The sequence below is a fragment of the Ambystoma mexicanum genome, chromosome 6p (genome assembly GCF_040938575.1).
Source record: "Ambystoma mexicanum isolate Mex_15411 chromosome 6p, UKY_AmexF1_1, whole genome shotgun sequence".
Lineage (NCBI taxonomy): Eukaryota > Metazoa > Chordata > Amphibia > Caudata > Ambystomatidae > Ambystoma > Ambystoma mexicanum.
Window position 1 is genome coordinate 308,503,289 of NC_090935.1, and position 27,092 is coordinate 308,530,380.

The 27,092-nt window shown below is 45.2% G+C and overlaps 1 protein-coding gene across 4 annotated transcripts in view; it reads left to right on the plus strand.

The window, feature by feature from the left end:
* MALT1 (MALT1 paracaspase) overlaps positions 1 to 27,092 on the plus strand; it is a 1,429,839-nt gene that overhangs the window by 454,670 nt on the left and 948,077 nt on the right. For all 4 annotated transcript variants that reach the window (XM_069627057.1, XM_069627059.1, XM_069627058.1 and 1 more), the window contains exon 5: positions 12,599 to 12,777. In XM_069627057.1, the coding sequence (XP_069483158.1) occupies positions 12,599 to 12,777 (179 nt within the window). The remainder of the gene's footprint in view (positions 1 to 12,598; positions 12,778 to 27,092) is intronic.

A 27,092-nucleotide genomic window follows, 5' to 3' on the forward strand; every position in this document is an offset into this window, starting at 1 on the left:
ACGTCGCAACACGCAGAAATGGTATGTCGCAACACCGGACATGACTAATGACAAAGTTACAGTGCGGATGAGGATTATACGTGGAGGTTTGTTTAAGGCACCAGGACAGACACAATGGTTATGAAAGGGACGAATCCCTCTAAACAGGGGAAGATTGCAAATGAGAAGGGAAAACTAACATGTACATTGCAAGATTTAGCAGTGATGTGGGCATTAAATACGGCAAACGTGGACAAGGTGTCTGAGAGTGTGATTCAGACGGAAGATGTGTTGGGTTTGGGGGTGCACTTGCTGGTTCAGAGGGACTTTGATGGAAGTGTCACTGGAAAGTAATTGGGTTGCTAGAAACGGAGAGTGAAAGAGGATCTGGGTTGGAGGAGTGGATGCCCAACCCATCCATAGAGAAGCTGGAAGAGGAAAGGTCCACTAGAACCTCCAATTGCTCCAGATGGAGGAAATTGGAACACGGCCCAATCCGTTTCCTTTAGTTGCAAAGGAAATTGCCCTTTATCTGGTAAAGGGAGATGCAAGTGAGAAAGACAAGACAAGCAGAAGTCACAGTTATCAGAACAAAAAGAAACTGAAGTCAGTAAGTTTGGGTTGCAAATTCATAATTTATTCAGCAGAAAACTACCCGGAGTACTATATAGAATGCTCGAGAGATGGGGGAGGTGGTTTTGGTCAGGTGGTTGTGATCACTGTAGATAAAATAGGATACTGCCTGTGACCCACTTAAATGTGCTGTTGGTTTGTTACAATTGTCATGTTGCTTTCTGACACGTTCTACTTTTCTTATTGGCTGGTAGTGGTGCCATTCATCTTGCATAGTTTGTCAGCTGTCTCCTTTGCCTTACCATGTGTTCATATTGGGAATGGCATGCTTGTTAGGGAATATATGTGATGTTTTCTTTCCTCTTGCCTCCTGCATCCTGTAAAGGTGTGCTTTGAGCTCTCACATCAGTGATTTGACCTATTCAATTTTTGTTTTTACTTTTGCAAAGAAAACTGGATTTTAACCATCTGTCAGAGAAAAATATTGCCATGAAACCTCAAGTGCATATATAATGTATTTTTGCTTTAAAAAAAAGCAAACGTATTCATATGTGAGAATATACGGGCAAGGCAAATGTTACATGTCAGGATTACCCTTTAAAAGGCGGCAAAACTGGCGCTGTCACATTCCAGGCCAGTCACTCTGACAATGCTTCAACTCTGCCATTTTCTTTCAGTTACAAGCCGGGATCATATCTGAAAAGCTGCCGAGAGGGCAAACAGAATCACTCCCAAAGCAGACTCATCACTGAAAGCATGATATAATTGTTACAGAATCATTCATAGTAATAACATTCTTTAGCAGGTTTAGATTTTTGCTTGATGAACAGTACTATTTAATTACAGTTGTTATCATTGTTTGCAATGCCACTGAATGTTAAAATATCAAATCAAAGTGTTTTGAGGACAGCAGCACATCCATACAATGCCCAAGGGCTGGTGGCTCAAAAGAAAATGCTATTTATAGGAAAGGTCGCACTGTGTGGTAAAACCTACAAGGGAATTACACTGCAATAAAAAGGCTGTTTTAACAGTGGTTTCCATGGCAGTAAACTGTTGGGAGGAATGTCCAGCTATGCCAGAGGGACACTGAAGCAGCTCAGCTCATCTCTTGCTGTAATTTTCCTAAATTTTACAATGCGGGTTCTACAGTGTCCATGCTATACTAAATTTCCATTAGTCACACTTGGCTCTTGTCAGGTCCCATAGGTGCTCCTGCAGTTCGAGAGGGTTATTCATGTTTAAGAATCTGCAATCTTTGCTCAGGATCTCTTGCGCCTTGCAGTTTCTGCGTTGCTGCATTTGGCTAATGGCAAAAATAATAAAAGCAATGACAGTATTTATATGTATCTGTCCTCTAACTATAGAACTGTACGTTTGTGTTCTTCATCTATTCGAGTGTGTGTTTGTGTCCCGAAGTGTGGATGGCACGTGTGCTTCATGTCTAACGCTGCTATGTCGTGGTGCCTCTAATGATGTCAGCAACATGGCTTCTTGGCGCTCTAGTCCAGACTATCCATATAGTTCTCTCTGACCATGGCCTGCAGTACTTCATCCACCCAGGGATAGCTCTGTACCACCCCTGGTCTGTATGGCTGGCTGAGGGGGTACCTCTCAACATATTTGTCAATCATTGGTCCGTTAGGGATTCATCCAAAATAGAATGGATGATTGCAGTGTTTCCTGGCCTTCTTTCTTGTCATGAACTTAGTAGGAGGGAGGGGGGTGGTGGCAGGATCCTGAACCCCTCTTTAAAACCATATGGGAGTGCTGTCTGAGGTGGAGAGAGTTTGGAAATTCTGCACTTCTCAACGTTGCTATTGTTCGAGCAGAGTCAACTTAGCAGCGCCTATCATGTTGCATCTGTTTGAGACGGGAATGATTCATGTGTGTCCTCAATAACTGTTAAGCAGTGAATTTAGGATCTGTTTAAGATGACCAATCTGGGAGGTCAAGTGCATAATGTTGCAGCAGGTCTGGAAAGGAGCTGAATAGATGGTTTTGTTAATCCATATTTTCCATTCACATCTAGTTAGTTCTGACATCCTAGTATAATCAGTAGCCTAAAGAGGGTGGGTGATGGTGTTGCAAGGTAGTAACTAGGCAGATTAGGCAGGATTAGGCAGGACATGTTAACTGCTTATGGTTGTCCATAAATCCCAGTTACATAGCCCAGTGGGTTGAGCATCTGTCCAATCTGTCCAATCTCTCTTCTCCCATTCCTCTCTAAACTACTTGAACGCCTTGCTTACTCCCAGCTCTCAGACTTTGTCACTAATCTTTCTCTCCTACCCCCCTCTCAATCTGGTTTCAGACCTTAACACTCTCCCGAAACTGCCCTCATTTATATCCTTAACTCCCTTCTTTCCGCTCGATACTCTAAGCAATCCTCTGTCCTTATTCTCCTTGGCCTATCTGCTGCTTTTGATACTGTTGATCACCCCCTACTTCTCAACATCTTCTTCCTTCGGTTTCAAAGGCTCTGTTCTTAACTGGCTCTCCTCTTACCTCTTCTCCTGCTCATTCGCTGTCTCCTGGGGCGGCCGTTCCTCACCTACCCTCCCCTTGGAATACGGTGTACCCCAAAGTTCGGTTCTTGGCCCTTTCCTATTCTCTCTCTACACCTCTCGCCTTGCCCCAGTTATCTCTTCATTCGGTATCTCTCACCATTTCTATGCTGATGACACCCAACTCTTCCTCTCTTTCTCTTCCTTCTCCTCTGACCTCCACTTTAAACTCTCTTCCTGTCTTACTGCCATTAAAAACTGGATGTCATCCGGCTTTCTTTCTCTCAATACTGATAAGACTGAAGTCTTGTTCTTTCCCTCCAACACTCTTCCCCCTCCCTCTCCTCCACCTTTCATTCACTTTCCCCCCTCCAATCTTCCGATCTCTCCCCACGCTCGCTATCTAGGCATTCCCTTTGACTCTTCCCTCTCCTTTACCCACCATATTTCTCTTACCTCTCCCGCCTGTCGCTACCACCTCTTCAATATTCGCAAGGTGCACTCCTCTCTTACCTTACATGCAACAAAACTATTAATCTCCTCCCTTGTCTTCTCTCGCCTCTTCTACTGCTCCTCCCTACTCTTTGGACTACCGGCTTCTCATCTTGCTCCCCTTAAATCTATCTACCACTCAGCTATCCGTACCCTCTGTCTCCTTGTCCCGCATGACTCCATTTCATCTTCGCTCTCCTCCCTTGGCTAGCTTCCCTTTCACTCCCACTTAAATATAATTTCCTCTGTCTAGTCTTTAAATCTCTCCATGACCTGGCTCCCCCTTATCTCTCCTCTCGCCTCTTTCTATAATCCCTCCCGCTCCCTCCGTTCAGCTGACCACTTCCTTCTCACCGTTCCCCCTCCCCATGTGCCTTCTCCCATTTCCGCTCCTTTCAGCTCCTAGCCCCCTTCCACTGGAACTCCTTACCTCTCTCATTCCGCTCTATACCTACCTTTTCCTCCTTTCGCACTTCCCTGAAATCTCTCCTTCTCCATTCCCCACCTTGAAACCTTCCCCACCTCTTATCCTCTCCCCTTCCCTCGAATCTTCCCTATGATCCTCACCTACCTCCCCTTCCCCTTATCCTCCCTTAGTTCACCCTTATATCCCTTCTGTTTCTCCCCTCCTCCTTCCCTTCCTCTCCCCTCCCCCTCACAGATTAATTGCTCTACTTACTGTTTTTATTGGTTCGATTCATTGTAAATTGCTTCTTCTGTTATAATGTTCTAATGTTTTATGTATTCTGTTATAATGTAAAGCGCTTTGGTGAAAGCGCTATATAAACATAAATACGAATACAAATCTGGCACAGAGACCTATGTAACCTGAAGGTCACATGCTACCAAACTCTTAATCTCCTCCCTTATCTTCTCCCGCCTCTTCTACTGCTCTTCCTTATTCTTTGGACTACTCACTTCTCATCTTGCCCCCCTCAAATCTATCTACCATTCTGCTGTCCGAACCCTCTGTCTCCTTAACCCCCGTGACGCCATCTCTACTTCCCTCTCTTCCCTCGGCTGGCTTCAATTTCACTCCCAAATTAAATTTCACTTTCTCTGCCTTGTCTTCAAATCTCTCCATGGTCTTGCTCCCCCTTATCTCTCCTCCCTCCTCTCTTTCTACTCTCCTTCCCGCTCCCTTCGTTTAGCTGACCATTTCCTTCTCACTTCAAACTTCTAGCTCCCCTGCACTGGAACTCCCTACCCCTCGCAATCCGCTCTACCCCTGCCTTCTCCTCATTCCTCACCTCCCTTAAATCTCTCCTTCTCCATTCTCCTCCTTGAAACCCTTTCCCCTTCCTGCTTCCCCACCCTCCTTATCTTTCCCCTTGAATATCTTCCTTCCCTCCCCTACCCCCCCACTCTCACCTTTTCCCCTTTCCTCCTCCTTCTCCTCCTTACCCCTCTGCCTCCCACACAGCCTACTCCACTACTCTCCCTATTCCATCCAGTTAATTGCTCTTCTTGCTGTTTGTTGATTGATTCATTTTGTAATTTGCTTCTATAGTTATATTGTTATGTTTTATGTATTAAGCTGTTCTATTGTGCAGCGCTTTGGTGTAAAGCGCTATATAAACAAATAAATACAAATACAAACTTGGAGGATTACACAGCGATTCGTCACGTAAGTCTTAAAGCTCTGTAATTAAGTGTTCCTATCAATCAAATCAATTATGCTCTTTTTATTGTGGAAGATAAAAGGTGGATTTGACTTGCCGGGATGTGTAACCATGACTTCCAGTTACACACAGCTCTTAGTGCATGTCCCAATCTCCTGAGCAGTTTTACCAGCTTATAATTGTATGTCACAGGAAATTGTTGATGTCTGTTGAGCAGCAAATATGTGATCCTTTCATGAATGAATAGCAAAAAAACGATCTGGAGACTAGGTAGGATGTATGGTATTCACCCAGGCATGAACATGGGCAGACCAGATTAATCTTTAATTGTCCTGAATATGGGTACAATAGGTAGCAGCAAATCTAAATATATATTTGATGAGGAGAGCTGGTTATTTGGGATCACAGAGTGAGCACAAGCTACCTCCAGGGAACATGGATGCTACTACCGAGCGCGCCACAAACCTAACTTCCATATGAGATGCAAACCAAAGTCATGTTTTGCAATTTTATATACGACCTTTTAGGGATTGGTAGATTTCTTTGTTGGTTTTTCAATCAAGGGAGAACTCATTGCATGTTTTCTTCAACACATGTTTGAATAAATGTATGCAGGGGGTTTGGTTAGGGCAATAAAAAAGGTAGAGAAGGATGGCGGGGCTGGCGTTGTTCTCCCCTCGCATACATTTGCAGTAAACTGTCCTACAAAAAAAAGAATTGGGTGATTCATCCCTCAAGGAAAAAATCTCGAGGAAATCTCATAGAAGCACTTTTTATGCTATTGCGGTCTTTGTAATGTGTCCCGTTGCCTCACTATAGACATTCCCAATCAGAGTTATTGGCACTTAGGCATGTGTGTAGGGCACCAATTGACCTGGGGAGTCAAAAGTAACTGCTGGTGACAGCCAACCAATCCTTCCTATGCTATAACCAGGAGCTAAATAGCACCCAGCTCCAAGCAATGTTTAATCCTGAGATAGATAAAATGGTCTTGGTGTTGAAGGTACAGAAATGGCCACCTCAGCAGGGAATCAGGTCTGGGGTCAATTTTTATTTAAACCACTTCATATAACCCACTAACAAAGAATTCAGCATTTCTGCAGACTTATCTCACTCAAAATTCTCACAGAACCACCTCTCGCACAACAACCCGCATGCACTTCACAACACTGCAACAACACATAAGCCGCACCGACAGCACACGAGGACTGACATCGATCCGATACTCACACCAAAACTCAGCCCCCGGTGTATACCGAGTTGAAGCTGCCAACAGAACACCACTCCTCTCACTATCATACTCCTGCTTCACCTACTAACCCATCCCACCTTCTCGTTTGCAGATCCGCCAGAGCGCCTGGGGACCAACTCCGTTGGTGACGGTGCGCGGTACAAATACCTTTAACATTTAACAAGTATTTCTTACTTGTCAACTGTTGGATTACATGGTTGAGGGGGGAACATGCTTGACTGAAGGATGTGAGGGAAATCTGTCTTCAGGTGAGTTAAATCAAATAAACGACAGGCAGTTTAGCTCGCACCCGTTTCTATGAGTGGCTTCATGGTAGTTGCTTAAGTCTCTGCACTTAGACAGTGAGAGATGAGACACCTACCACATTCAACTCATGGATTTAAGAAGACTGTATTAAAGGGAGATAACATAATATGCCCAATATCAAGCTGTGCGTGTCAAGGAGTAAAGGTCAAATTAGGATCCAGATCTTCAAGTTTAAAAGTCAGAAACTTAACTAAGTTGGCACCATTTGTTTTCTTTTTTTATTTTTCTATTTAATGAAGCCTTCCATACTAGTCTCTGGTTTATTTCCAATCATTTGTGCAATTGTTAGATACTGAAGTTGAAGCTGACGGGGAAAGATTATTGGCTAAGGTTATGCAAACCTGTCTGATGTCATTACCTCTGTGATTTGGTCTTACTAATGTACTTGAGAAGAAATGTGCCAGAAAGGGAGAGTTGGATGACAATGAATTTAAATGAATTTTGGTTTAGAAATCCTCTCACACCCACGTAAAATGTTAGCTTGCTTCGTGACTGAATGCTTTATCCTAAAGTGCCAAATATTTTTCAGTGATCTATGGTTTCTGGGAAATGTTTAGTTTGCAAGAAGAATTTGAAGGGTTACTGAATGGAATGCTGGGAGATGATATGGTGCATACATTCATTGGCAAACCGTGCATCCTCAGAATCGGGGGTTTTCACGTATACTGTGGAGACTCTATATCTCTGTCATGGGAGGATGTGTTGTATTTTCCGCTGTATATGTCTGTCCATTTTAAGAAGGGTGTCTGTGATGCGCTTGCTCTTTTCTTTTTTATATAACTGATCAAGGGCATGTGTTTTACATTAGCGTCTTTCATTTGAACTTTCCAGTTATTCTTAATCACCGTTTTTCGCTTGAAAGACAAGTCTGAAAAAGTGGTCGCACAGACCAGCCTTTCTTCTGGTAAAGTCTCTACTTTGTTTCCAAAAGGTCCTCCCTTTGGCTCTTCCTGGTCCCATTCAATGCACTTCTTACAATCTTTTTAGGCTATCTTTTCTGTACAAGTTTAATTGCTGGGATATTTGCATCTTTCTTAAAATCGGCCCAAAAAAGCATATTAAAAACAAAGCAAAGAACTGCTCTCTTTAGGTTTTAAAAAAGGTTTTCCCTTCAGCCTGCTTTCATGTGCATATACAGCGATGTCCAAAAAATCGGCTTCTTGGTTGCTGTTGAAATGGGTGAATTTCAGATAGGGGGTGGAATCATATGAGTTCAGCCATTTTCCAAAGTCCTCTGCTTTTCCCATGCTACCCTCCCATAACACAAGCATTTTGTCTTGAAGTATTTCCACAGGACTAGTGGTGTTTAAGAAAATACTATGCGTATTGAGAAAGGGGTTTGAGGACTGCATGTATACAAGATACAATGGGTCTCCTCAGAGGTTGATCCAATCTCTAATGGCTCTTGGGTATTTGATAAAAGATGGAAAATCTTGGAAAGTGGGTGTACGAAATAGGGCTTCCAGTCAAGAAATGGTTCCTATCCTTTCTTCACCTGTCATGAGGTTGGTTATTGCAACCTTAAGACTCTCATTCGGCTCCTTCATGATAGTCTCATAACTTCTGCTATCTCGCATTGTCATAGTCTTCCATGTTCATAATGGCCCCATCATCTGCTGCTTTTATAGTTTGGGCCGTGTTCTTGCTAGGTTTTGTTATTCCAATCTGTCTCTTCTACTAAGAATTCGGAAGGTTCCTGCAGTTGATGTTCTATGTTAGACACCTCCTCTAATAACTTTCAAAAAAACTCTAATGTTGATGACCCACAGGAATAGGTGGGAGCTAATCGGTTCATGTGAGAAGACCAGAGGTGTTGCCACTATCAGATTATTTTATTTTTTTGCCAGAAGCATCTTCAAACCTTGAAACAGTTCCTGAAAGTAAATGGGTTGTGTATATTGGTGGTGACGCAATCCAGCTCTTTGTCCAAGGCCATTCCCTCTCCTCAGATCAATTGGTCTTTTGGTGAGTTGATCACCAACGTCTGCCACTCCTAGAAGTCTTTTGCTGATCCTGATTGTCCCATTCTCTTTCACTGCCCCCTCTTTGGCCCCTCCCCAAACATGGACGTGATTGATTTTGGCCTCTGATAACACTTTAGTTTCACTGGTTGTTAACTCTGTCACTTGTTCCTATTCTGTTGGCCACCAGATGTGGATGTGCCGGGAGTATACTCACTTGTGTCTGTGTTGGTCTCATCATTAATTGAACTATACAGGTTACAGCTGAATTGTATTACTCTTGTGTCTTTCTTTCTGAGCCAAGTCTGCCGACATGCTGTGGTTTCCCAAAAGTATCATTCTTCTGGACAAGGATATACTGTACCCTTACACAACTTAAAAAGGTCCTCCTCATGTGTTTGTTTCTTTAATTAGTAGTGACTTCTTTGAATTCAGCAATGTCTTTTTCTATCTCTTCCAGTCTTTTTTTGATACTTTTTAGCAGTGACAGTTTTCTTATCCTCATATTTCTTAATTAATTCTTAGAGGCTATCATTGGTGCTGTCACAGCCTGTATCCCTCATTCTTAGAGGCTATCATTGGTGCTGTCACAGCCTGTATCCCTCATTCTTAGAGGCTATCATTAGTGCTGTCACAGCCTGTATCCCTCATTCTTAGAGGCTATCATTGGTGCTGTCACAGCCTGTATCCCTCATTCTTAGAGGCTATCATTGGTGCTGTCACAGCCTGTATCCCTCATTCTTAGAGGCTATCATTGGTGCTGTCACAGCCTGTATCCCTCATTCTTAGAGGCTATCATTGGTGCTGTCACAGCCTGTATCCCTCATTCTTAGAGGCTATCATTGGTGCTGTCACAGCCTGTATCCCTCATTCTTAGAGGCTATCATTAGTGCTGTCACAGCCTGTATCCCTCATAAGAATGAACCAGTCACGACTAAAGAATTTTGTGATATTGCTCCACATAATACTGAGAGTAGGATGGTCTAAAAGAATGAAACCTTGTGGTAATGCTTTCCGTTTCCGACACTTGAATAATATTCCAGTGCAATTTAATTCATATTAAATGATTTCTAGGTTGTACCTCCTCATCCCTCGTTGCTATTCTTGTTGGAGCATCTAGAAAACATATGTATTTACTTCTCTACATATTCATTGCAAAATGTAAAGCATCTTATCTCTGACATATGTGACAAAGTCACCCTACCAACTTTGTTTCCAGCCCCTGGCCCACCTGAGAGTTCGACTGACAGACCAGTCCTGAACTATTCCTAAACCCCCTTGAAAAACTAGTTCAGGACACCCAGGACTCCACCAAATCGGGTATTTGGGACAGCATCTGCAAAGTTGCATCAGGATAAGAAATCCAAAGCTGGGAGTGGATTCCGGAATGTCTTTTAGGGATTCTGCAAACGATACGCTATGGAGAAAGGGAAGCACACCCAGAGAGAACTCTTGGGCAACAGGGTCGTACGCCCAAAGGAATACAAATACAATCCCAACCCCCCTTAGGTCCAGCAGCAGTGCATGTGCAGCTGAAGCATTTAAGGAGAGAATTTGTTCCTTCCCCCTTCCCATATTAAGATGATTTTGCGTAGGTGGGTAATTTTGCGTAAGGTTATTCTGTCCCTTTTCATGGCTTTTCTACACCAGAAAACTACAAAACAAACCAAGAGGCAAAACCGGAGCATCTAACAAAAACCATCTCCTGCACTGGAAACAAAGTGAAAGAAATCCAAAATGGTGGCAGTCCTTTTTAAATACTGCCCTCCCCTGGCTTGGAATAAGAATCCAATTATCCAATTCATTCAAAACTTTGCCCCATGCAGTAGGAGGATCGCAAGGGACTTAAAACGGAGGCCGATAGGCACAGAAAGTGTCTTGAGATGGGAGCTGAGGAGAGGATTTTCTTAAAGCTGGAGAGCACTAGAGAACCTGAACCCCATGAGCCTAGATGAGTGGTGTGCAGTGAAGGGGAGAAGAGACCCTTGAACTACCATCAGGCTGGTGGCTCAGGGATAGGAGCGAGGTCAGGATGTAGGTCTACAGTTGAAAAACACAAGATCATTTAAGCTATAAGACCCAAGCCACGGGGGCATTACCGAGTCACGTAATGCCTCGGGCCCATACTTACAGGCCCGAGCGAAGCAGCTTGGGGCTTATTGCTATTAGTACCCAGGCCCATAAGATCGAGGTACTGAAAGTATTTTTTTCTGTTCTGATTTCAGAACAGGACACAAAAAATAATCTAAAGAAATACCCGCCGGGCAATGGAAAACAGAGTCCGTTTTCCCTTTCCATGGCGGCCATTCAAAATTAACCGAATAAGGTGAACAAATACTTCTGTATGCATTAGAAACACCACTGACAGGTTAAATGACTGCTTTAAGGCGCTCCAGACATTTGAGCACTTTTTAGTTGAAGAGGTCGGTTTCAATGCTCCTACCTACACTGTCTAACATGCATGCATACTAACACACACTCAATCCCGCCTCAAACTATACAAAACCTTCTTGTTTATCTCTGCCACCACTTCACCCTTCCTCTCCTCCAATGACATGTCCCTTTTCCCCAACGGACTGAGGTCTGGATTCCCCAGGAGGGTAGAAAATCACCCTTTTTCAGACAAGCTTTAGTGCTGTTGGACCATTATGGTAACTGGCGCAGCATAGAAAAACAAAACACTGTTATGACAACATTAAAAACATATTCAACTAAACAAATAATAGGGATGCATATGATGGGATATTTATGTGCCACAGGTCTGATACACTTGTACAATATTGGGAAATATCTGTTTGCATATTTTCTTCTATTCTAGTACACCTATTTTCATCCTATTCAGTTTAGCTCTCTTAATTTTCTCACTACCTATGCACAATTTCACACATGTCTTGACATCAATTACAAACTTATTTCGATGAACTCCCCATGTCTATCATCTTCTTGAATGCACAACTGCTCAATATGCAATTTCTCACTCCGTCCCGCTCACTGTAAACCCTGTCTAGTGTTTGAACACATGATGGTTCGTTCTCCCTTCATTGTTGCCATGTGTTCCCTAATTGCTCCATTCTGAATCTGGATACGACTTTATCAAATAATAATCATAATTATAATAACAATGCCTCTTCTGTGCCTACTCCTGCCACCTCTACTGCAACTAGCACTACTACTTAGATCACTTGTGCTTATGATGTTAGTAAAAAGAATATATTTTTTTCATGATCATGATTTCAATATTAGTCAACCCACCCATGATGGAAAAAATGTTGGCCAAACTCTTTACCAAGTGATATTGTCCTCAGTTCTACCTCTTTCAGACACTAGATCTGAAAAGTGTTAGAAAGAAAATGCTTTTCCTAAAACATTGGGCCTCATTGCAAGTTTGGCGGTGTGGTGAAAAAGTGGTGATAATACTGTTGCTGCACTTTTTTGTTGTAATAGAATGACAGCCTTTACACCCTAAATGTAGCACAAATTCCTCCTGATCGAGTGGTGGCAACGGTAAAAGGCCTGGCGGTAATTCCCATGGCACAACTGTTAGACTCTTCATGAGCTCCATCATCTCTCTATGCAGGCAGCACAATGCTATTCATATTACAGCTGAGGCATATCTATCACAACATAGTGTCATCTCTCGATTTTGTTTACATTTACGAGCAGACTTGAGTGTAATTTGTTTAGATGTAACTTCTGGTACACCTCTGATAGAAGTAGATGCTGCACACATGTTCAAGATGCACTGCAAGGCAGCACAATGGCTCAAATCAGAATGCCATTGCAAAACGTTTTAATATAAGGTGCAAATGTAGCCTATCTGGCATTTGTTATGATGTAATGAGATAGTCTCCACGAACCTTTAATAATGGAAAGCATTAAATATATGTACATGTCTTTCTGTTTTAGGGAGCGTGGCCGGTGCACAGGAAAACCAAATACACATCTGTGTGCAGCCACAGTCTCAGAAGTTAATTGTAGGGGATCAGTTGGTTCTTGAGTGCTTTGCGACTGGGAAACCACTTCCTCGCTATCAGTGGTACAAAAATCAGTGTTTGTTGAAGGCTGGAAATACAAAACACTACAAGGTAGGTAATCGCTAGCTGTCTTTTAAACCTTTTCTGTGCTTTATTAAAAGTGGAAAAAGTTTGACAGGATAATCTGTTTTATTTTCAGATTTAACTATATATGTTAAACGGACTAATCTGTCTCAATCTGTTATAAAAACTATTCTTTAGAATGATCATGGCTTATTTATACTGAACCGGAGATACTCGAAATAGAATGATGGATTCTGTAGTGGATGTCTTTGATTAGTGGAGGAAATGTGTTTCCACTCTTGATACAATTCTTTCATATGGTGATTAGCTAGAGATTGCTTCTATAGTTCCCATGAATGATCAAATATGCATGTTTCATCACACAACAGCAGAGGCCATTCATTACTGGAACATAAAATAAAAAAAAGGCATGGCCATGTTATCCATGTGCCAGAGCCCAGTGTCCATTTTGCCACCACATATAAGCAGACAGTTCTTTTCAACACTTGCAGTAAAATTCAAATACAAATGGATTAGAAAGTATGGCCGTGTAGTTGGACATGAGGAACATTTATTTTAAAAGGTGTCACAGTAGATTTTACATCCTTAAGTAGTCTCGTGGTTAATCTCAGTTTTCTTTATGTTTGCTTTCCTTTAATCGAATTCCCGACATGGCTACATTCAAGCAAGTGAGATAAAAGCATAGCGTACTTCCCATCGACATTTGAAATATTGGCCATCACTTGATCTACCCTTGGCCACACAAATGGATACTCTACAGCTAAGTGAGCCATCTCTCACACATTGATTTCTCCCGCCCCCCCCCCCCCCCCGCCACCATTGTCGCCATGACTAAAAGAAAACGAGCTCCAGCCCGTCCCAGAAAACGAGCTCCAGCCCGTCCCAGAAAACGAGCTCCAGCCCGTCCCACTCTCACAATGGTGTGAAACTAGAGGCGAACCGCACTGCCCATGCAAAAGGTTTAGGCATGTCACAACTGTCCTGCAGTGTCCTGAATGCCACCCCAAGCCAGTGTTCTACTTTGTATGCTTTATTATTTTCTTTAAAAGAAATGTCAACTGTTATGACCTAAAATGAAAACAAGGGACATGAAATAAGATTGTGATTACATGGACGTGCTACAAGGTGGCAGCTGTGAACATCGGTTCAAACCTAGCCCCCACTGCTCAACAGTTTGTATTTTTCTTTTTTGGTAAGTCTGGACCCCCATATCATGTGCGTGAACTCGGTGTCACTTGTTGTCTCAGGAGTGGCAGGGCCTGTGTGATGTTTCCTAGCATGCTGCCTGTGTGGGGTGTGGAGATCCGCTGATATGGAATATGGGTTACGCTATGTTCATGGTACTGCAGTGAGGTTATTTGGCCTCAGGACTCTTGTGTAATGTGAATTGTCACCCTTCAGTGTGGCGATTTCTATCAATTCAGAATGCAATAGTAAAGTGGTCCTGTTACGGAGGTGCCAAATCTTGATTGCTATGCTCAAACCTGTGCTTAAGATTTTGGAGCGCCTTGTGATCCACATCCCTTTTTGAGAACCACTTTCTATGTGCGTTTTATTTTGTGCTCCTTTACCCTGATATACTTTCTATTTGTTTGGTGCTGAACAATGACAAAGAAAATTGGTCAAGGTTTGAGCACCAACCTAAAGGAGCTTTTTAAAGGTGGCTGTAGCATTAAAGAAATGTGGCAATGGCTGTACACTCTTGGAATTTCTCATACAGTCTACCATCTGTAACCTCACTCGGAGGAAGCACACCTCCTAATGCTTAATGCACGTCTTCTGGTGAAGTACAGTAAGCGTTGTTGAGTGTTCTGTTAAAGGTCGGTGTGGACTGGACTGTTATCTATATTGGAAATATAGGGGCCGATTCATGGAACAAACGTGCGCCTAAAATCTCAGCGCAAGCTGGCGCAAGGTGGCGCAAGCGTGAAAAAGCAAGCGCACGCGCACGTGTGCGATTCAAGGAAGAGCATGCGCGTGTTTTCCACTGGTTGTGTGCCAAATCCGTGTGTGGCGCACACGGGCGCACATGTCATTGCAACAACCCGAACGCCGTGCGCGACGCGCACAAGGAAAGCGCACAACGTCGGTGCACACACCATAAAGGGGGCGGGATACGGGGCGTAACACGCGGAATGGCGAACAGTGCGTGAAAAAGAAGGCGTAACTGGGGAAGTACTGCAGGGAAATACACAGAACGCCCACACGCACGGGAACAACTCGTATTCATGGATTCGAATACGGGAAACAAGTGCACGCTAAAAGACGCACACAGGCGTCAACACATCCGCCACAGGAAGGCAGGCGTAAGCACAATATAAAAGTGCGCGTAAACAACAATCACGTATATACAGCTACGATGAATGCCCCATTTGTCGCAGCACTGATCGTGGGACACTGCAGGGGGAGGAGAATAGCCAGGGCCCGCATTTTTTCCCTCCGGACTAGCCTTTTTGGGATGCCTCACGACCAGGTCTACGGCAGGTATAGGTTTCCACCTCGTATCATCTTAGACCTGGTCAGGGAGTGGGAAGATGACCTTACATCCCCCACCCTCTGCTCCCAAGCATTGAGCCCCTTGGAGAAGGTGCTCAATGTCCTGCATTTTTTGGCCACTTGGTCATTTCAGCGTACTACTGCCATAGTGGGGGGGTTCTCACAGGCCATGCAGTCACGCTGCCTACACCAGCTGTTGGCAATCATGACTGCACGCCCCTCAGTCCGCAGGCACATATACATGCCCAGAACACCCGCAGAAAGGCAGGCCGTAGTCCAGGGCTTTTACAGGGTGGCACACTTCCCCAAAGTGCTCGGTGCGATGGATTGCACCCATGTCGCCCTATGTCCACCTAGGGCACTGAGCACATCTATCAAAACTGCAAGCACTGGCATTCCATCAACGTGCAGGTGGTATGCGATGCAAAGGGAATCATCACCTCTGTCTATGCAAACTACCCAGGCTCCACCCATGACAGTTTCATATACAGAATGTCCGCCCTGAGCCGGACCCTGGAAGCTGGGCAGCATGGCGACACATGGCTCCTAGGTGAGTACAAATGCCTCTGCACATGCATGCATGTCACACACAGACAAATACACAAACCCCAATAATGATAACCATTATCACCTTTCCAGGGGACAGTGCCTACCCTCTGAGCAACCACATGATGACGCCAATCCGGAACCCCACCACACCCATCCAGGTAAGATACAATGCTGCACATATTGCAACCAGGGGCATAGTGGAGCGCACATTCGGAGTGCTAAAGTCACGCTTTCGCTCCCTTGACCGCTCTGGTGGGCAGCTACTCTATGCACCCACAGTAGTGTGCAGGATAATTGTGGCAGCATGTGTCCTGCACAATGTTGCAACATGACAGGGTGTACCGGTGGACATGGTGGTGCCCCCACATCACCAACCACAGGCACAGGCGCTGCCCATGGGAGGGCATAGGGCACGTGACGAGGCAGCCCGGACCTAGCTTGTGGCTACATTTTTCACCTAAACTCCCACCCCTGCGGAGTGCACACACGCCTCGCACATACCAGGTGACAATTGATGTTGACAAAGAGACAGTCAATTGTCACAACCTTACCACCCTGAGAATTATGCAGTGGAAGTGCTACATTGTGTGCATCCCTAGCTACTAAAACATGAACAATCGTGTGTGACCAAAAGGAACACATGCAAGGTGTGCATCACACACCCCTGCAAAACAGGCCATGACAATGCCTAGTACAGTGATCCCCAACGCGTAGCTCGGGAGCAACATGTTGCTTGCGGCACTGTAAATTGTTGCTCGCCAGTTGCTCTGGGCCATGGTGTGGAGGCCCAGAAGGAGGTGCTGAATGGATGAGACCGCAGTAGCAGTATACCAGGACAGAGTCCTGAATTGTTCGAGAATGTTGGCAAAGGAGCCTGCTGTGGTTCCAGTTTGCTTATTTATGTAGATGCAAGATTTGAGTTTGTTGCAACTATGCAAATTATTTTTTGGTAAATGTCCTTGCGTATTATAGCAGTGTCATTGTTAAAACCCTGTCACCTTCAGATACGTTACCCAGCTGACAAATGTATTAATGAGCAAAATAATTGAACCATGTTCCCATGTTTGTGTCCTGGAGAAAATGGTCATAGTCTGTTTCTTTGCACAGCTAGTGGGAGTATAATTGACAAATAAGTGGCATGCATACCCAACCTTCCTTTATTAAATAATGTGCATGCACTGCTTTTTGTACAAGGGAGGTTTGTGTTTGATGCCACCATGCATTATATTTATCTGAAATATCACGTTTAGTATCACCTATATTTATTATTGCATTATGTCCTAGTGGAAAGATTTTCATCGTTTGCCACTCTGCCCATCTGGCACGTGAATAACGGGCAGATAAGGCAAATGCATGCCACATTTTTCAAAATTAATTTGCCTTATATTCAAATCCAATTAGGTTACTGTTAATAAATTTTAATTAACAAGCCAAGTAATCCAAATACCTAAGATCGCCACTCTCCTCTATGAAGTAGTCGTCAACTGCTCAAGGCTTTGACCAATGGTTTCCACCAAGTTTTGTATAAAATCCATTTTGGGCAGAGAAAAGAGGCTCTGAATCCTTAAGAAAAATATTTTTATTTCTAACTGCTTTTTCACCAGTGTAACAGGCCACAGGTGCTTTAAAATGCACTATTTGCCATTACATGCCAAAATACTTTTTAGGAGTTAACCTTCAAAGCCCCAGTGATCTGTAAAGGCAACCAGTATTACTAAATCAATATTTATTTAATAATTATTCTCCATTAAGTTAGCAACATTTAAAAACATGTATCATATTTCATCACATTCACATAGAACAAGCCCAAAATTAAAATCAGCTTTAACATATTCAAACAAGCTATACATAAAAACCTGATCATTACAATTATATCAAAAACATAGCTTCCATGCATGTCCACGCTTACGCCAAACACTGAAAGAACAACAAATTAACAGAAAATTACCCAAATCTTCATCGACTTCCATTTTGCCTGCACACCTTCTTCATTTATTGAGGGTTGGGCAAATTGAAACATATCATTAGCATCAGCCTCCTGCATTCTGGGGATCTTATTTCAAAGAGTTCTCCTTGCGTCTTATATGTGTCTTCATATAAAGCTAAAGAGGGCAGTTTATGTATATTTTGGACATCTACCTCTCTCCCCATCAGACACGCTCTTGCTTTAGGAGCTATTTTGCATTGAATTAATGTAGCAAATGTAGTTATATTCCACCCCCTATCCAAATGGACAGTGCCTTACAACCCCCGTGCCACACGTGTTTTTCTTTACCTGGGGAGGCTGCAATTGCACTTGCACTAAAATTCAATTTGATTTGCAGAAAATACCAGATGTGCTTTTAAAAAATAAGTTAAAAATCTTAACTGGGTTTACATCTTCAAAGTGAGCACCTCCAATTCATCTCATAAGGCTCTACCAGGTGTACCCGGAGGGAGACCTGCTATTTGGCACAGGAATGTATTTTGCAACCCCTGCAGGACATGTCTATTCAAACCTCTCCAGAATTCACTGCCATTAAAAATAATGGAACAGACCTTTGCATTATATACCTCCAGGCACCTGTCCAATCTGAATGCCCCAGACTTGAAATAACATTTAAAAAAATGTTTAAACCTAATGATGCCCATTCAGCTGTCTTCTTAAAATGATTGACCCATGCATCATTCTTTGAGGAGTGAAGGCTCAAATACATTTGAGACTACCTCCTCATCTCTGCATTCATTTAAAAAACAGCTACAAGGTTCCACCCTTTTCCCGAATAACATAATTTTAGTTTTTATCACATTTCAAGCTCCCAGAATATTTGTGTATAGCAGGGCCTGTTGGAGACCTGCCCACATGAAGTCCAAAATGGACGTGTCATCGGCATAATGAAGCATGCTATAAAATGTAGCAGAGGGTTGGTTAGCTTTCCCCCAAAAAGTTCTATTTGAAGTCTGAGAGGATACATTGGGGCAAACTGACATCCCTGCTTTTCACATTTATTGCTGTTGAAAAACAACGGATACTTCCCTGATCTTGTATATCAGAAAGACTCTGAGAGCTCGACTTATCACAGTTGGATAACATGTAATAAACAATTAGGGGCCCATTAAAATGCAAATTACACCACAAGAAGTTTCTATCAATCAAATCAAAGGCCTTCTCCAAATCTGAAAAAAGCCACAAATAATCTCCCACCTTTAACCTTACCATATTTTTCTATGATGGTGCTCAGAGTGAAGCAGTGGTCCACTATACTAAGCCCTCCCCTGAAACCTGGTTGGGGTGGCTTCAAGATATTGTTACTTTGAGCCCACTCCTCCAGTCTGAGCAACTTATTTAAAGTATATCTTACTTGCAATGTCGAGTAAGGAAATTGGCCTATAACCGTGGAGGGCCGGTGGTCCAAGGACTACTTGTTCAAAGAGATGGCATAATTCCTGTCCTCACAATTGTATTAAACATAAAACAATTTGGAGTCATTCATAAAAGATCCCATTATTTCTCTATTTTTTTTTTTTTTGTCTTTTAGCCGTTTTGATATACCGTTTTGAGACTATGGCCCTCATTATGATACCGGCGCTAAACCATGGCGCTATTAGCACCATGGTTGGTGCGGTATCGTAACGTGTCCGCCATGGTGAAATGGGGAGATACCGCCCCATTCCAAGGTTGGCGGGGCAGTATTTCCCCATTTCCCCATGGCCCTTCCCCATTCCCATTTTTGCCCCATAGGGCTTAATGGGAATGGAGAAGGCGGTAATTACGGTACCGCAAATTGCGGTACCGTAATTACCCACGAGGTCCCTTTGCGGGTCTCTACTTTAACGGCTGGTCCAGACCAGCCGTTAAGGTTGGGTCCCGCAAAGGGACCTCGTAGTAAGGCGCTAAGGGGTTAACCGCACCGCAGCCTTTTACGGCGCCGTTAACCCCTTAGCACCAGGGTCATAATGACCCCGTATAAATCTGGCCAGTTGTTTACACACCACTCATTAAATCATGGTTTTTTAATTTTCTTTTTGAGATTCTACATCGAACCACGGGTCCACCCTTTCTATAACCTGGATCTTCTGAACTGGGGAACACCTGTTTGCCAATAGTTCTGTCCCAGATAGTTTCAACCAAAAACTCAAACAAACTGACACTTTCCTTTGTGGCCTCAGAACTGTTTGACAGTTTTAAAAGAATATCTGATTTTTTTGTGAATTGGTAGTTTTTTCCAATGCGTCCTTGTCAACCTTAGGCATCGCCAACCAACCCCTGTGGTTGTCGGACATCTTTGTGCTGACCAACCCTGGCCATTGGAAAATGAACTCAAGAGGATAGTGATCACACTCTGTTCAATCAGAAATGACCAGAAATGCCAAATGTCATAACATTCCTGAATAAAAAACAGAGACTGAGAAACAGTATTACTGGTATATTTATTATTATTATAATCAGAGTGCACCATTTGCCACTAAGGTTCCCGGAACATCCCCGGCAGAATCGTACGTACACCTGAAAATGAGTGCTCTATTTGTGACCAAATTTGCTGTCGAAACATTTGCACTAAATGTCTTTAAAATATTTTATTCGGGAACCGGAAATCCCTGGTAAGGTTTATTTAGTCCTACTATATTTTTGAACAACTTGACTGGTCCTATCTGTCTAAAAATGTATTCCATTTCCTGTATACAACCACGTAATGTCCAATGAAGTTAAAGGCCTTGCAAAATTGCTTTGCTTGAATTGCACGTGGTCCAAATAACTTAAGTACTGCAAATTAAAATGATCTATTGAAAGTCTTAAAATGTATTACATTTCTAATTTGTGTTGTGATCATTTTTCTGCCAGCTGAGTGCCGATATGTTCTGTTGAAGAATGGATGTTGCTCACCATTTCATTTGATATGCACATTTTGCTCATTGTGCATTAAAGGTTGGGGACCCCTGGCCTAGTATGTCACCCAAACCCTCCTAAACCACATCACCCTTGTTTGACACACCATGACATGGCAAGCAATCACAAAAGGCCAACACATTACCAATAATATACGAAGTAACATGTGATAAATGTAAATTGGCGTCACACAATGACGCCTGTCATGGAATCTGATGAAATGACTGACCAACAACCTCCCACACGAAACAAGTCATACCCAAATGCATTCCAACAGTTGTAGCATGAACATATCAATCAATGCATGTTCACATGCACATTGGCCAAGGCAAAATCCCTACTCCTGAATATGTGTGCTGTGTGCATCCCCTCCAACACACTGCTCAGCACACAGCATAGTGACCAGCCATTGTGTCAGAGACGCACTTTGAGCATCACATGAAAAGGACAAAATAAATAAATACATAAACAATTGATGCATGTACAGGATCCACAAATGGTCATAGATCATGTGCTGCAAGGACACAGTGGTCCCCAGAAGGCAAACTGTGTGCACATTTGGACATGGAAGGGTTGATGTACATGTGATGGAGCATAGTGCAACTGTGTGTGTCAGTAGGGACATGCACTCAATACATGTGTGTCCAATCAAGTGACCATCAGTGTCCTCTACACATCATATGTGAACATTGCCCATGTGCACACCTCAGCATGTCAAACCACACCAATCCCCTCACACCTGAAAGGTAAAGACAACACAGGAACAGGCATTGACCAGCAGAACGCATCATGTACATAGGACACCACAATAACAATGGCAGGGTGACATCACACTGTAGGCCAAGACAACTGTCCAACAACCAAACACCCTCCCTCATTCACATATCACCATGACCTACTGAACAACTGTGTCTGGGGTATGTAGCCTTCTTCCCTGAAGTCTACATGGCCACAGGATCTCTCTACCCTTTGTCTCCATCTACCACCTTGCATGTAAATAGTGTCCAGCACCCTCAGAGGCCACCTTGACTGGCAAAAATACCAAATCGAAGAGAACTCAAAGGAGCCAAACACACAAGCCAGGCAAAAAGCCTGTAGGCAGCAAAAAACACTTGAAGAGTATCCAGTAGATAACTTGAAGTAGCAGTAAATTTCAAAGCACATGTACAAGCACAATGATGGAACAACCAAGTTAGCACACTTAAACAATGCTACATCAGGATGTGTACCATGTTTGCTAAATAATATACAATGATGCAGCACCAACTGATGAGTAGTGTCACTGCTCCGGTGCCCACGCACAGGAGTGGCACGAACCAACCACCCCCTCCGTGGTCTGGGCACCTGCAAGGTCAAACTTACACAGGCCTCTGAGACCACGGTGGGGAAGGAGGGTCAGGGATATGTTGACTGGACAGGCATTGGTATTCTGGATAACCGGAAAGAGTGGCATGAGAGGGGAGTCGGATTGTCAAGGGAAAGTAGAGAAAAGACAAAAATCTACTATTCACAATAACACATACTCAATCAGGTAAACCATGTACATCATGCACATTGTACCAAATGACTCAAATGGAAGTCAAAGAGAGACTTATCTCTGGGGTGAGTGCTGGCCTCCTGCCTGCACACACTCAGGTCCGGTAACAGGAGCAGTTCAATGCTGCAAAGATAGTAAGAGTTACTTATCTGTGTGTGTCCATAACGCACACACACACCACCATGCATGCCCCAAAGCAGGTAACTCCTCCACAAACAAACACTCTTGTCTGCTGCTTCTTACCCATATGTAAGACTCCCCCGTGATGGTTCATACACTGTCAATGCAGTAAGTCAGGCGCACGTGGGCGCGTGGCAAATGGAAGACCAATGTGTCAAGATTCACACATCATGCAATGGTCCCTGGGTAGGCAGCTACACGCATATAGCGAGGTACGACTTCAGTACAAGTAGTGTTCTGGCATCCCCTAAATAAAAGAGGTAGTGCATGTGTCAGTTTGAACATGCAAATGATATGCACTGCACACCAGTCTGTCCCTCGCTGGGTGTCCCTGTGCTCAGCTCTATTTTTCCAGGCTTTGAACGCTAATGGGCTTATACATCTGCTTCAATGGAACATGGTGGACTGGAGGATATGTCCGACAGCCCCTGCATGTGCCCCTGACAACTTGGAAAGCGACTTGCCATGTGTCCACCAACTCATCTTAGCTGTACTGTGCGCTTCAACACCAATAACTGTCCAAGCTCACCGTCAGTGGCGCTACTTAGCATGCATGTGCAACAGGTCTAGTGGAAGGTTGGCTGTGGTGTGTGCCCCTTGTGCTGCTCACCTTCCATGGAGTTCCTGGAAACACGTCTGCTTCTGTTGGATGTATGAGCACAAGCCCTGTGGCACTGCTAGCACACACATGTGCATGTCTGCACCACCGAACGTGGCCCGCTGCCAGATGTACACTGGCCCATGTCTGCCGGCAAAGGTCATCTGGAGGCTCATTCTCCTGCAGAAAAGGCACAAAACACAAAATTAATGCAGGAAAGTCACCTGTGTGTGTCTCTTCATGCTGGTTGTGACTGGACCATGTCAGAGACGTACATCAGATTCCATCCCACCATCAGTGTGACTTTGACAGGCAAAGGGTGGCAGACACTCTCTACAGCATGAAGTGCATCAAGCACATGTACATTAAAGAAAATAAAAATACACCACAATGTATAGCAATTAATGGACACCTGATTCCTGAAACCACCCATTTCTAATGTTGAAATGTCGTCGATAAGACCCCTACAATCCCCACTTGGGGTGTTAACACAAGTAGTGCAGCAGCAGACAGGCCACAGATATGACAGTCCAAAGCTCTTGTGAAATAGACTGTAACACCGAACCATCCTTGCGAGCCCATGGATAAGGGAAGAAGGAGTGGCCAATGTGAGTCAGGACCCCATGCTGACAAACACATACACGAGACAAGCTTGAAGGGCCCAGCTGGAACAGACAGTGGATGCTTTCAAAAGCCACAAAGCACCACACCGTCACATGAAAGCACAATAGACAAGCAATTTTAAACTAAATTATCTAATTACACTAACTATAAAAAACCTACATTACCTAATTAAACTAACTATCAAATCGAATGTTAACTAACTAAACTAAAAAGAAAAATTAAAAATGGCCACATATGACCCGGGGGGGGCAACCAGGAGGGGGGAGGTACAGGGTGCAGCTCAACACCCACATGTGATGATGTTGAGGAAAAAAAAAACCTCCATGGGCTCAACGCCTGCACAGCCCGACCTGTGCGGGAGATACCTCGTCGTCCGAGTCTGGCTCGCCCTGAAAAGGAGGATGTGGCACAAGAGCCTGACCACGCCTAGCCGCAACTTGCCCCTCGTCGCCAGCAAGTCTGCATGCAGAACCTCCCGTGATACACGTGTTTCCTCTTGCAAGGTAACACGTGTAACACAGAGTTCTTCCTGCAAGGCCTGGCTGGACAACTGATGCACCTCCCGGCAAGCATGTAGCTCAGCCGAGATGGTACGCTCAAGCTGTGCAAACCTCTCCTCTGAGCGCGCCCTCTGGGACATCAAGAGGACACCCATAGTGGATCTGAGGGGCTCATACTCAGCCCTCCATGTGTGCCTGTGCATGAGTAGAAATTGCTTGACGCAAAGACAACATTTCAGCCCGGCGGGCTGGTGTCTGTGCCCGTCATGCCCAGCCTGAGCAAGCGGGCCATGGACTGTACCGCCAGCTGCTGGAGAAGCACCTGCCTGGCAGGGTGGAGCACGGATTGGGCCACACGCTCCATGCTCACAGCGATGTTTTCCATTGCTGCCCCCTGGCGTTCTGAATTGGCAGTCATGGGCTTGACACCTGCGGGACCCAAGGACCGGCCGTCCTTGTTGGGTTGGCACTGCCCGCGGTTGCACGACTACATGCCCCCGTCGACGTGATGGCCCAGGCCCATCAGCTACTGGTGTGGAGGCTACAAGCAAACCACCCTTCCCCCTAAGTGGAAATGCAGGGATGCCTTGCATGGTATCAAAAGGATGACCAGAGACCTGTGTATTGGCAGGCAGTGTTGACTAGCATCAATTGCATCATCTGAGTCAAGTGACAACACAGCAGATGATGATGGGACAGTAAGCAGAACACATGATGAACCCTCAGTGCAGACGTGTGCAGAAGACACTACACCAGTTGGACAGAGTCAGTGGGCCTGAAACAGGCTGAGGCCTGTGACCCACACAGACTGTCACACCCTAGACATGTGTGGGACGCAGGACTGAGCCACAGTGGCCATGGGAAGGCTGATGAAATGCCATGAAATGTAGGTCACCCTGGACACATACTACAATGATCATCCAGTCAAGGACACATAGGGGCATGCATGGAATGCACATGGAGCATGAATGGGCACTCATGTCCCTGCGGAGCATCTGACATCTGCACAGTCCAAGTGAGACACCCTGCATCAAGTACAAAGGATGTACCCCACTGCATGTGTCTGGCAGGTTGGCAGGTGGAAGTTAGCATGTACACAGGACGCATGAACAGGCCATTGCATTACGGCAAAATGATGCAGACCAGTGCAAAGGTGATATTGGGGTACAGGGGGGGTGAAGGGGTGAGGGAGCATGCCTACGTGGAGTACCCGCATGCAGGCAGAGGACACATGCACGTCAGTCATGCTATGATATAGTCCCAGTGCTGAGAGGAAGGACACCCCAGGCTACATGCAGAAGGGCCAGTGAGCTGGAACATGGACCGGAGGGGCATCCAGGTGACCAGCATGTGAGAAGGGTGCAAGTGTGGTGATGAGGACAGTCCCCGTCTGCTCCACATGTCCACCATCCTGCAGAGCAGCCATGCATCAGTGAAGCATTGCATTACTTGCACATCTGAACCATGTACACATGACATGTAGTGGCAGTCATGCACAACACATCACACAAGTAAAACAGACATGGCCTCGATAAACACGCAGCAACACTTACTGGACTGGGCATCAAAGTCTGGCATCTCTCCCACTCCTTCGACCGATTCAGGTGGTATGAACTCCGCAACGAGTGACTCGTGCGGGGTGAGGTCTTCCTCGTCAGGTGTCGGCCCACTGCCAGTCACCAGAGTCATGTTGTAATTTGAGGCACGCTTTGCCTTAGCGCTGCGTTTGCGGTCATTCCAATGCTTTTTGCACTCTTGTGCCGTGCGCACCTCATGGCCGAATGCACTCACATGTTCCGCAACTAGCTTCCAGTGGGTATCACGATGGGCAGCCGTAGTTTGACAATTAGGCCCCACTAGCATGTCAGGGTTGTGGTCCTGCACATAGTCCATGAGGAAGTCCAGTTCCTGCGCACAGAAAGGCTTTGTCCTCGACGTGCAGGAGGTTGTGGCTGTGTGTGGGGTCCCAACCTGTGCTGCAGGTGCAACCTTCCCCCTCTTGGATGGTGGCGCGGACCCTGGCTGGCAAATGCTGACCTGATCAGTATGGCCAGTGGCACCGGTGGATTGCCAAGGGAGTGGCAGGTGGAAGGACGACAAAAGGCCTGACTTGCGTCAGTGGCTGCTGGGTGCCCACTAATGGACCCTGCGCAGCAACATCCGCTGTGGCAGGGTCATTGACCGCGACTGTCCTGGTTGGTAGACTCACAACCGGGGTGTTGTTGGCTGCATCTGCCCCTTCACTTGCCAACACCCGGCTGGTCGGGGCAGCAGATGACATTACTGCCCCAGTGACACGTGTCTCGGTCAGGGCAGCCCTGCGTGCACCTGTAGTGTTCCTCCTGCCCTGTTGGAAATCTTCCATGGACTCTTCAAGTGCCAACGCAGCCTGCACTGGCAGACCCTGAGCCTGGGTGGTGGTGTCCACAGCTGCACCTGCAGCTACCACTACCCTTGGGCCCGTGGCAGTCGATGAAACGGACTGCCGGGTCACATGGGCGCCAGTGCCAGATGCAGAAGCTGCATCTCCCGGAACCACAGGGGGTGGTGGCATGACTGCACCAACACATGGCACAACATCATGCTGAAATGGCGCACCCCTGACTCTCCCCCCTGTGCAGCCACTCTGGACACCCTGGAGTACCCCTACTCCCTGGTCACCCCAGCTTCATCCCTGACCACGCCCACCACGAGGAGTACGCCCAGCTGAGGCACCCCTCACCTTTTGGTGGCCTCCCAACCATGGCACAGATGGAGTAGTGCTAGCACAGATGTAGAAGTGCCAATGGGATGTGTACACGACAATTGTCCTGGGCAGTTGGGGTGAAGGGGGTGGGATGCAAGATGTTAACAGCACCCCTGCACCTGCAAGGCTGTATGTGACCCCCGTTATTAAGTGACCGGTCACGCAACGCTCAGGCACCCCAAAACTGCAGTAAAACCGTGCACGCAACCCCTGCAGCCTACATGCGTGGAATTGACCTCCCGCAG